The sequence below is a fragment of the Pygoscelis adeliae genome, unplaced genomic scaffold, assembly GCF_000699105.1.
Source record: "Pygoscelis adeliae isolate BGI_AS28 unplaced genomic scaffold, ASM69910v1 Scaffold111, whole genome shotgun sequence".
Lineage (NCBI taxonomy): Eukaryota > Metazoa > Chordata > Aves > Sphenisciformes > Spheniscidae > Pygoscelis > Pygoscelis adeliae.
The window spans coordinates 3,766,965-3,779,765 of record NW_008824542.1 but is presented as its reverse complement, the minus strand read 5'-3'; the positions used below and the strand labels follow the sequence as shown (position 1 = coordinate 3,779,765).

The following is a 12,801-nucleotide window of genomic DNA, read 5'->3' as shown; positions in this document are numbered from 1 at the left end:
TGCGTTGCTGCTCCTTTCTCCTCATCCCCTTTCCCTGCTCCCGCATCGGGTCCCTCCCACTGGAGTCAGTCCTTCACGACCTTTGCCAATATGTGTCCTTCCCACAGGCTACAGTTCTTCACGAACTGCTCCAGTGAGGGTCCTTTCCATGGGGCGCAGTCCTTCAGGAACAGACTGCTCCAGTGTGGGCCCCCCATGGGGTCACAGGTCCTGCCAGCAAACCTGCTCCAGTGCGGGCTCCTCTCCATGGGCTACAGTTTCTGCCAGAAACCTGCTCCTGCATGGGCTCTCCACAGGGTCAGAGCTTCCTTCAGGGCACATCCACCCACTCCAGCATGGGGTCCTCCATGGGCTGCAGGGTGGTTATCTGCTCCAGCATGGACCTCCATGGGCTGCAGGGGGACAACCTGCATCACCATGGTCTTCTTCACGGGCTGCAGGGGAATCTCTGCTCCAGTGCCTGGAGCATCTTCTCCCACCCCTTCTTCTCTGACTTTGGTGTCTGCAGGGTTGTTTCTCTCACTTTTTCTCACTCCTCTCTTTCAGCTTCTGTTGTGCAGCATTTTTTACCCTTTCTTAAATATGTTATCACAGAGGTGCCACCAGCTTGCCTGATTTACTCAGCTGTGCCCCGTAGTGGGTCCGTTTTGGAGCCAGCCAGAACTGGCTCTGTCAAACATGGGGGCAGGTCCTGATCAATTCTCACAGAAGTCATGCCTGCAGCCCCCTGCTACCAAAACCTTACCATGTAAACACAATATATAAGTACTAATCAAATCAAACTGAGTCATGCATGCACTGTGTGCTGGTTTTGGCTGGGGTAGAGTTAATTTTCTTCATAGTAGCTAGTATGGGGCTACGTTTTGGATTTGTGATGGAAACAGTGTTGATAACACAGGGATGTTTTAATTACTGCTGAGCAGTGCTGACACAGAGTCAAGGCCTTTTCTGCTTCTCACACCACCCCACCAGTGAGCAGGGTGGGGGTGCACAAGAAGCTGGGAGGGGACACAGCTGGGACAGCTGACCCCAGCTGACCAAAGGGATATTCCACACCATATGACGTCATGCTCAGCATATAAAGCTGGGGGAAGAAGAAGGAAGGGGGGGACATTTGGAGTGATGGTGTTTGTCTTCCCAAGTAACCGTTACACAAGATGGAGCCCTGCTTTCCTGGAGATGGCTGAATACCTGCCTGCCAATGGGAAGGAGTGAATTAATTCCTTGTTTTGCTTTGCTTGTGTGTGCGGCTTTTGCGTTACCTATTAAACTGTCTTTATCTCAACCCACGAGTTTTCTCACTTCTACCCTTCTGATTCTCTCCCCCATCCCACCGGGGTGGAGTGAGTGAGTGGCTGCGTGGTCTTCTGTTGCTGGCTGGGATTAAACCATGACACACTGAAATATTTTACTGAACTATCAGAGGTTCAAGCTATGAATTCTAGTTCATCCCCGAATATTAAAACTGGGTGTATGCTTATATATTTTTATCAATCAGGGCCTGGAACAGTTTTCATGCTATGCTAATATGCTATTTTGTAGTAATCACTGTTTCAGAAAAAAAATCCAATATAAAATAACTTTTTAAAAACCTTTTATTTGAACTATTACAGGCATGACCTCTGACTAAAGAGGAGGTTTATTTTGTTTTCATTAGAACTGGAATTTATACACATGGAATGACTTGATCTCGAGTGTTTAGAGAGAAAGGAAAACAAGCCTAACAACTGCACCTCCCCAGCACAAGAGAGATATGCAGCTACTGGAAAGAGTCCAGTGAAGGGACACTAAGATGATTAAGGGACTGGAGCACCTCTCATATAAAGAAAGGTTGAGAGAGGTGGGCTTGCTTAGCCTAGAGAGGAGAAGGCTAAGGCAGATCTTAATGTGTATAAACACCTGAAGGGAGGATGTAAAGAAGATGGAACCAAACTCTTTCCAGCCATGCCCAGTGACAGGACCAGAGGTAATGGGCACAAACTGAAACACAGGAGATTCTTTCTGAACTTCAGGAAAGAGTTTTTCATTCTATATAACAGCTCAGTGGTGGTTTTCAAGCCATTTAAAGCACTTGTTCAAAGTGTAAGATCTGCATTTAATTTCTTCAAACAATATGATGTTAAATTCTCTCCACTGCCATATTTGACAGAACTTTCTCTCAGAAATTCTAGATATGCACAGATTTCATCTTGCTCACTAACAGTTTTTCATTAAAGAAATAAAAATATGAAGCTTCTTTGGGCCAGAGAAATGGACCTTAACTATTACTTTTGAACTTTGTGCCCATCTGTGGGACAGAGACTGCATCATCTTTCCATGACTCCTGACACATTTTTGATGATCTATAAATTGGATAAATTGGATTAGCAGTCTTTGGAACAAGGATAAAACAAAAAAACAACCCTCTCCCCCCCAACATATCTACTGTCTCCATTATGAATATTCTAATCATTTGATTAAATATCCTTTTTTCTTCTTCCAAAGTGGAACATAAAGATGACTTCCACACAGGATTTTGTAAGATTAGAGAGTGAAATGCACCAATGTAGCTAAATGGCTTCTGAAATGTAATCAGGTTTTCACTGAGTCCTCTGGCTTCCTGGTTAATAAACTCAGGTGTAAAGGGGTAGGCCTTCTAGGCCTCTCTGATCAGTTAATGGAGTGTGATGCATATGGCAATATAAGACAGAAATTAGGAAGTAGAATATGCCCCTGTAGCAGCAAGCACAGATGTTGATAGTCCTTTGTAAAACATTCCTGAGCTGCATAGCTAATTTTTTTTTTTAATTACATATAAACAAGTCCATTACACTCAGTTCAGATAAAGTGATACACCTGGAAATAGAATATAGCCATTGCTGCCAGGTACCTAGCTCTTGAATTTAAAGACAACTGGTGTCATAACTTAGTTTTATCGCTCTACATTGACTCATCTGGCATTATCAGAACTCCTCGTACTTTTGGTTTAAAATGTAGGTATAAAGTATATGGGATTTTAATACAGTGGTTCAGACAATGAAATAAATTACAGAACTGTAGAATAGTCCTTCATGAAGTGAAAGTGAATTCATGAACTTCCGTGACTTCTCACATAGTCTAGGGCCAAACATGATACAAACAGTCTTATACACAAAACAGTTCTACTGATTATAACACAGTATTAGTGGTCCCATGACATACTGCTTCATAACATTGGGTAGTTGCTTCTGGGAATTCATTTAGAGAATCACATAAAAACATGATGGCATCTACTTGGCATACAAAAACCAAAACACTCTTAGGGGAAACAACAGGTTTTAACATCTGTTCATACCCATCTAACATCAGCCATTTCTTAGAAATGTCTGCAATACACCAAGTACAGCAGCTGGACTATAGAGATAAATCATCATTGTGAAAAATGTCATGGTCTACATATACTTTTTTTCTGTTTTTTTAAAGCAAAGCCAGAATTTTAAACTTACCTTATTAGTATTGATAGCTGTGATGACCCACACACATTGAGCATTGCTGTCATACTGGAATGGAAAATTGGGTGATGTGAAAGTGCCTCCAGGTCCCTGCAGATTGGATCCACAAGTCTTGACTGCACAAAGAAAGTTTACATTTTAATTCACATACAAAATACATGTAGCAGATTCATAAACCAAGCTCTAACTTATATTTATTAATCAAGATGTGAAGGATTAAAATACCATTGACCAAAAATAGAACGATCTTATATAATAGAATATTCATATTTAGTTATTCTGACAAAGTAAAATAGACTTTCTCTTGTGTCCAAGCTTATGAACTTTAAAAAAAAAATAATGTATTTGGAGAAAAAGAGTAAGTACAGTAAGAGAAACTGCTCTATTTATTTTTAAAAGAACACTTCAAGAAATAACTTATGTCATTACCTTCACTAACGTCTTGAAAGACAAGAGTTTATATAGTAGAACACAAAGATCACTTTTATCACTGTTCATTTTTTTGTGCACATGTATTGGTGTGTGGCATGTCAGCATTTCTTCTGCTGTAACTACTGTCGAACCCATTGAACCAATGGCTGAAGCACTGAAAACTTTGAAGGAAACTCGTAAAAGTTAGACTTACACAAAATAGTGTTATCTATTTTTAAAGACTACAAAGGGCATTTATTTACAAATCAAAGTCTGGATGGTTATTTACAGTAGCATATCTTAAATAAAACAAACTGATATCCTTATTTACTGTAGGTTGCATCTCATCACAAATAACACAAAGGACATAAACTGTGTCTTTTCTGCTTGAGAATGACATTTTTAAGGCACTAAATTCATAGTCTGCTGAAGTCAATAAAAGTTTTATTGTTGGTTCCTTGATATTCAGATCTTTGTTGAATGCACTATTGGTTAACTTTTCCTGGATGAGGCTGTAGAACTGACAAGCCACCTCAGCTAAACATGAGCTTATCCTATTTCTCCAGTGATTATTATGACACCACAAATAAACTGCAGAAGCTAAAAAATTATTGCTTCCTCTGTATTCTGACAGACCATCTTGCTTAACTGAATAAAAAAAATTCACATTAAGGTATGTGAAATTACCATACAGTTGTATTGCACTTTCACAAAGCGTGCTTATTTGATCAAAACTGAACACAGGAGGATTCAGCTGCTACTGGATGAAGATTCGTTCCTTCCCTCCCATTACCCTCTATAAAGAATGTCACTATTTCCACCCAACCTGCACCACTTCTACCCCTCAGAGAAGCAATACTCTGGTGAAGAGTCTGTTCAAAGCCACACTAGAAGCCTGAAAACAAGGAGTGAGGAGGGAGATGAGAGGAATGCTCCTCATTTATGATCAGTAACTGAAGCCGTTGAGGTCACAAGTAAAACTAATGCTGAGCACAGCTTTTCATCTATGTTTTTAATAAAAAACTGTATGACTCTTGCAGCTCAGATCTGTGTGTGGGAAGAAAGTCAGGAGAGGGAAACCAGTGAGTGTTCTAGACACAATCTGCTGCTCCATGTGAACATGTGAGTTCATCCTTTGGGGCAGAGTTGGGACATAAAGCACATCTCCTTTGCATGTATGCTGTGGTAGAGTTATGAGTTGTGTTTGCTGCCTTTTCTCAGGGTAGCCTCATAGTGAAGGTCTCAAAGGAAAGCCATGTCATTCTATAGTGGAATGGTCCTGATAAAAGCTGTCTTTGACTTCTATTTTCTATTATTCATACTCATTTCAAACATTCCTAACAGACATTTGCTTTCAGTACCATAGTTTGAAATCCAGAAGAATCACAAATTAAAAATCACAAATTAAACCAATCACTTGGTTTTGTAAAGTCTGGTTAAGGCGGAAAAAAGGAGTGATTAAAATACAGATCTTCATTCATTTGAAAATAAGAAGCTGCAAAGATGAAGCTATTAGCTATACTTATTTACAGTTTAGGAAGGCTTCTGATGCAGTAACATAAAATACTGAAATGTTATGGGTTAATACTGAATTTCTTTGGAGATAAAGGGAGAAAAATGTATGCCGTTAGGATTTTAATGACTATATATGATTGATCTCACTGCATTTGTCAAGTGACTGATGAACAAAACACATCTGTGGTTTTGGCGAATATCACAGTACTTTCTGTTCAGCAATAATTGTAGTGAAAACAATGTTCTACTGTAATATGACAATACAATATTCTAATATACTAATATTTTATGTTCAAACCTATAATCCACAGTTCACCAATAAAATACAATCAAAAAAATTCTTATGTGATTTCTTTACCCAGTAATTTATGTCTGCCTCAGAACCTCAATGCTTTACTTTCTCCTTCAATATCCCCATTTTTGCTTTTATCCCATTACCTGTTGTCTTTATCTCAATAAGTATCACAGGTTCCCTGCCTCTGCCTCTGATTTTGTGTGGATCACATGAAGATTTGTTCTCGATTGTTGCAACCTTTAAAGTGCTGCAGGTTACAGGCAGTGTAGTATATATATTGTAAAACTAAGACGAATCTTTGTTAGCTTTTATTAATCATTAGAAAAATCTCTCAGAGACATAACAAGTGGTCTGCATAAACTTTTTGCTTTATTTATTGAAAATTATAAATACTTCCTATATATTTTAAGACATTCTTTGACAAACCTTCTGAATTCAAGTAGTTGCTCACAAGACAGTTCACCTAAGTGTGCACTGCCTCTCATGGCTCTGTGCTGATTCTTACAACACTGCAAAGAGTAAGTGAAAAAACTCTCCAGAAGCAAATTACAACACACCAATATGTATGAACTACCATTTAGAGTTAATAAGTTTTTTATATTTCTAAGTCACTACCTTTATTTGAAGAGAAAATTTAAACTTTCTTACAGATCCAGATCTGATTTTAGACACATTGTAAACACAGAAAAAAAATCATTCATTCATTTTATATATAACAGACAAAAACAACTCATAAGACCTCACTGTCCTCTAAGCATGGAATCAGCTCTTGGTGGGAGACAGAAATCAGTAAATTGGTGGAAAGCTTTTGCTGTTCCAATACTCCAATCTGCTCTTCAGAAATTATTATGAGTTTTGCTATTAACTTCAGAGATTCACATGAATTTTATAACTGAGATTAGTATGAAGAAAGAAAAAAACATGATCAGTACAGCAAATAATTTAGCTAAGCAAAGATGATACATACAGAGATGCAATTATGAAGCTTGCACAAAAATGTGTAGGGTAGCAACTCTGTAGTCGTAACTGGTGAGTATCGGTCGTGTGATCAAAGGTGGGAAGGGAGAAATATTCCTTATGGAGTATGATTTCTTTTCTGACCTACAGAATATATTTTGAATAGCTGAAATTTAACCTCTCTCTATATATTTAATTTATTTAAAATAAATAGAGAACTATGGTAGTTAATGGAGATTTATAGATCCATAGGAGAAAAAAATCTGATGTATCAGTTTAAAAACAAGTATCATTTTTTGAATTAAAAAGTCTCTGGTCAATAAAGATTTTTCCTTTGTAAAATACATAACCTTGCCTCACACACTTAAAATGTCTAACTTCCTGAGGCGTCCTCTTCTCTATTTCCCTTGTAATTACAAAAGACTTTCTGAAAGATAGAAACTTATCCTATCAATGCATATGCGTGCTTTCTAACTGCCAGAGAAAATGTGAAAACCACAAAGTTAATGCAAGCCTACATTGAGAAATCATGAATGACAATTATGCATATAGAAGTATGTCATATAAACTCTAAAGGACAATAAAATTTAGTGAAAACAATTAACTATGATCACATATAGATGTCAATAGAGAGAAAAGATTAAAGAAGATAATTTTCTTTTTGCAGTCCTTAATACTGAAGGTAGTACAGCTAATACTCAAATAAACAGAGTTTGTTTGTTGTATAAATATCTATAAACCTCCATCAAAAAAATCTAGCATCACCACCAAAACTGTGAAAGCATAAGAAGCAATGCATTATCCTGAGGACAAAGATAAATAAGGGACACCTTCAGTATGGGGAAGATGATTAAAAATATGCAGTCTGTTAAAAAAATACAATCACTGTCTGAGTGAGTGCAAAAGTTTCAGCTCTATGTGTAAAACAAGAAAGTTCAGCTTGCTAGAGTTTCATGGAAAATTTTGTAAATTAAAAGTTAAAGTCAGAATTTAATTGGAATTTCACAAAGCTATTAGCAAGGCCACTCAGAATAGTTGAAATAGGAAAAAGTGAAAACCAGTTAAGCAATTAGAAAAAGATAAAATAATGAACTTACTTAGTAACAGAATATTTTTCACTGAATTGATATAAAGGCATTTTCATCACAGTTCTTATATACAGAATATAAAAAAAACCCCATAGATATATGTGTGTATATATATGCATAGATGTAGAGAATGGATTTGTGTATTAATTGCAGAAAAGTGCAAATTTAGCATACCACATAATACAATAAAGTCTTACCAGCTAGTGAGTAGTCCAAACTTTTTCCATTTTTTCCTTAAAGATTCAAATAAAGAAAGAAGCGTCATCTTAAAACTTTTTTTTTTTTTTTTTAATGAACCACTTGGTTTACTGAACTTTTCTGGTCACTAACATTTGCAAAATTTAGCCTTTAAAAGTTTCCAAAAAAGCCTTCCTATTCCTGATAACTCCTACCTGTAAATATGTGTTCATTGTGAAAATAATTTGCAGATAATAGTAGAGTTTTTATAAAAGCTTCACCTTTTGTAGATTTAACTAGGTTATGAAAACTAGAAGCTCACTATTAGCAAAGTAATGAGTATATTTTGGTTATATCTTACTTCAAAAGAGTAAAAGGAGGTATTTTAGAAGTTTAGTTTTACCTATTTTGAGTTGCAAAGAAAAAGAAAAGTTCTTTAAAAAAACTAATCTGTTTACATCTGACAGCTGCTGCTATTCAGAAATGATTCTGGATACTACATGAGTTTATTCAGGTAACATGTCTCAGTAAATTTTATCACTTATTGCTCACACTGTATAGCAATGACACATTTCAAAAGAATAAAAAGAATACAGTTAGAATTCAAAAAATTAGATCTAAGTAGTGTATTAAGAGCATATGGAACAGTAAACAAAGCCCAATATTGCCAAAAGAAACCTCACTGAAATTTTCCAGATTAAGAAGGTCTTTCATTTTTTCCTTTGCTTAGGTGGAGCTGGGCAGCACCAGGAAGGGCTGTCGGTGCCCTCAGAGTCTTGAGAAAATCTCTTAGCTAACAGTAGTATCACACTAGGTTTCAGCAAAAGTCATCTATGTGTCACTGCCTGCCCAGAACACCTTTCAAAGTGATAATTAAAGAGGAAAGATTTCTTTTAATGATCCAATTCAGGATAATGAATAAAGCTAGTTGTCTTTTTATTTTTCTTTTTCTTATTTTTCCCACTATACTCAAGTGTACAAGAATCTGAAGTTAAATAAGGCTGATGATCTGGCTTAGAATAGCTTCACTTTTGATGAAGGACACTTTCTAGAGATCCTGAACATGCATTTCAAGATAGACACAGTTCTCTTAGAAAGACATTTTTGTGACTCTGAAGGAAAGTTTCAAAATGTGACCTAAACCAGTGGACTCCAAAGTGGGGTGTGTGCACCCCAGGGGCTGTGCAAGATAACCCACTGAGGTGCAGGAAGAAAATACTAGAACTTCCATAGTACATGTATATAGCTTAAAAATAAACATATATTGGGAAAGTGTGCTTAGAAATTTTTTACTGATATGGGTGCTTGATCAAAAAAGTTTGGACACGACTGAACTAAACATATGACAATGAAGTTCTGTCCCATTCTAAAGAATGTATAAAAAAGATGTCATGAACATAAACGCTTTTCATGTAGTATTTAACAAGGCATGGAAATTTTTAATAAAATGTTACATCTGAAGTCTAACTGTAGAAATTTAACTGTTAATATTTTTAAAATGTTGTTAAATATTTTACTAGCAATTCTTTACTGGCAATGCTTTATGTAAGAAGCAGAGCTAACAGCACCTCCTGTGATTACTATACAATTAGTCAAAGGTACTGTAAACTTGGTTCAAAGGTACTGTAAACTTAGTTCACTGCCTGACTAATCACCATCAAGAAGATGGCGACTTACAATCAGACCAATAAAGTGTTCAGATACCAAAAGTGCAAGTTTAGAGAGAAATTCACTGCTAAGGTACTTGTGAGTTCACTGTTAGCCATATATTTCCCAGAAACACTGAAATTTTTTTTTACTATATATTTTCCAATGCTATCATGACTGAGATTAACATCTTTGTAGAAATTTCATATCAAAACTTTTTTTAGAATTTGGAAACTGCAAATCCCCTGACAGAACCAATTCAGGAGTTGGGTTCAGAGCATATTTAACAGACTAAAAGCACTTCTGTTTAAAGGCTGGTCGCAGTGGGAAAAGAAAGAGCTGATTTTGCTAGCACTCTATCTTAAAAGTTTATCACATAAGAAAAAAATTACAAGGACTTTACCCCTAAAAACTTTGCTGTTAGGTAGTACTTAACAGAAAAAGAACACTGAAAAATATCAAGCTTGTATCAGTAGAATATGATAGAAAAGGAAGATTCTTTTGGTAGAATATTATTTTTCTAGGGTAGCTTCTTTTAGGAGCAAATCTGGATTAATTACATCACTAATTCCCATATTTCTCTTGAGATTTCTGGGCTTTTGTTTTGGTCTATAAGACACACAAGAACACTGCAGCAAGACCTATTCATTTAGTGCCTCCTCCTGAGAAAGACAAGTAGCAGAATAAAGATTAGACTTCAGAAGTCCAGTCAAACTGGACCAACTTGGTTGCCTCCTATGACGAAAAAACACACTCAGTGCATGAGAGGAGAGCTATAGACGTAATTTACCTTGAATTTAGGAAGAGTCTGACAGTGTCCTTCAACACCTTCTTCACAACTTCATAAAGCATGTTTGGGACATACTGACCACAAGATGTTTGGAAAACGAGCTATACTGCAGAGTTCAAAGGATGGTGGTTAAAGGCTCAAAGTCAAACTGGCAGACGGTTATGAGTGGAGTTCCTCATGGGTCAGGAATGAGTCTGATAGTATTAAATATCTTTAAAACTGATTTGAATGATGGGGTTGGATGCACACTCACCAAGTTTGCAGAGGGAAGAGAGGTAGCTGCACCAGAAGAAAGAGCCACTACAGAGAGAGACCTCAGTGGGCTGGAAAACTGGGCCAACAAGAATTACATGAGTATTAGCAAGGATAAGTGTAAAGTCCTACACATGGGATAAAATAAGCCCCAGAAGCAGTGCAGATGAGGGCTGACTGTCTGGGGAGCCGTTCTGCTGAAAGGCACCTGAGGGCCTTGGTGGACAGGAAGCTGAACAAAACCCAGCAATGTGCCTTGGCAACAAAGCAGAAAAACTGTCCTGGGCTGTATCAGTAAGAATAGAGCCACCAGATGAAGGGGTGTGATTATTCAGCCCTACTCAGTACTTGTTAGGCCACATATGGAATACTGTCCATTTGTGGTTCCTCTGGGTTAAGAGCGACATTGAGAAGTTGGAAAGGGTCCAGTGGAAGACCACCAAGAAGACTGGAGAACTTGACAGATGAAGAAAGATTGAAGGAACTGGGTTTGTTTGACCTAGAGTTCAGAACCCTCAAGGAGGAATCTAATCACACTCCTTTGCTATCTAAAAGGTAGTTATAGAAAACATATAGATACTCTCTTCACAGGGATGCATGGAGACAGAATAAAAGGTAACAGGCACAAGTTTCTTCAGGAGAAATTCCATCTGGGTATAAGAAAACAATTCTCCCTCCTAAGAACTATTAAACATTGGATTAAGTTGCTGAGAGAAGTGGTAGAATGTCCCTCACTGGAAATAGTGAAGACTTGGCTTGAGACAGCCATGGATTACCTAATCTAAGGCTCTGCTTGCAACAGGAGATCAGATGATTTCCTAATGTCCTTTCCAGCCTAGACTTCTCTGATTCTTGATCAATGTCTCAGTGTCAAAAGGAAAGAATAACTGAATGGGGTTTCACAAAGGTTTGTCCTGGGTCAGGTTCATTCAGTGTTTTCATTAACACCTTGGACAGCAGAATGAAGTGCATACTTATTAAATCTGCATTTAACAAAGAGCTGGGAAGGACTGTGAATATATTAGCAAACATAATTAGAATTAAAAATGAGAAATTGAAGAAATTACATTAAAATAGGATGCAATTCAGTAAGACAAGTATATGACAAAGCACAAAAGCAGGAATAATTAATTTACAAATATAGTATAAGGAGCAAGTCATTCGGCAGCAAGTCTTCAGGGGTTACAGTAGCTCGGAAACATAACCTGAGTAAAAAATATCCTACTGTTATGAAAAGACAATGAAACTGGAAGATTTACACATAGTTATAGGTAGAAAAAAGTCTGAAAATGTAAGAAATAATTTCTCCTCTCCACTGAGAACTGGGAAAGCCCCTTCTAAAATACTAAGCCCATTTTTAGAAAATATATTTTAAGAAAGCCATGGACCCATTAGGAAAATGATGAAAAAGGCTGGAGGTCTATAAATATGACCCGTGAGGAAGGACTGACTGAACTGCTGTAGGTTAGTTTAAAGAAGAGCAGGTATTCTTGAAGTTTACAATAAGCCATTGAAAAGATGAGTTAAGTAATCTGCTCTTCATATAGAAGCACCTACTGAAATAAGTTGTTTAAGTACAGCAACAAGGGTTCACAGTTGAATTAGAAAAATTCTTCTACTTGCAAGGTTAATGAAGGACTGGAGTGCTTGAGTAGGATATAAGAACACTTTTCTTGGAAATAAAGAATGTTAGACAAACAGCTTCTGGGAATAAATACAGCTGGAGTAAGGAAGTAGTGCTGACCTGTTAGGACCACTTTCAGCCCTATTTATCTATGATGCATTACCTGTATATATGGGGGTGTGTCTACATATACACACACATTGCTAGTCAGCATCACATTTAAGACCTCCAGATACATGTCTGCATTTTGGAGACAAGTGAGGCAAAGGTGGATTTTTCAAAAATGTACTATAGGTAAGTAAAGGTATTTATAAAGGCAAGATCTAAAATTCATAATGTACATTCTGCTTCCATATCCATGTTAATCAAACTGATGTTTACAATCTGTCAAATGAAAGATACTGAGTCCATGAATTCATTTTTATTTTAAAAATTACTTTAGTCAGTGAAATGAACTGACCAAAATAGCAATAAGAAGCAAAAAAACTGTGTTCTACATTTGTCAGAACCCAATTCAAATACATAGTATCATTTGTTCCTTTTTCTACTGATAATCCAAATTACTTTGTAGCCTG

At 36.9% G+C, this 12,801-nt stretch overlaps 1 protein-coding gene across 2 annotated transcripts in view; it reads right to left on the bottom strand.

Annotated features, from left to right (window-relative positions):
• Window positions 1-12,801, bottom strand: part of CSMD3 (CUB and Sushi multiple domains 3) — an 803,119-nt gene that overhangs the window by 458,314 nt on the left and 332,004 nt on the right. For both annotated transcript variants that reach the window (XM_009321682.1, XM_009321683.1), the window contains one exon: window positions 3,465-3,586. In XM_009321682.1, coding sequence (XP_009319957.1) covers window positions 3,465-3,586 — 122 coding nt within the window. The remainder of the gene's footprint in view (window positions 1-3,464; window positions 3,587-12,801) is intronic.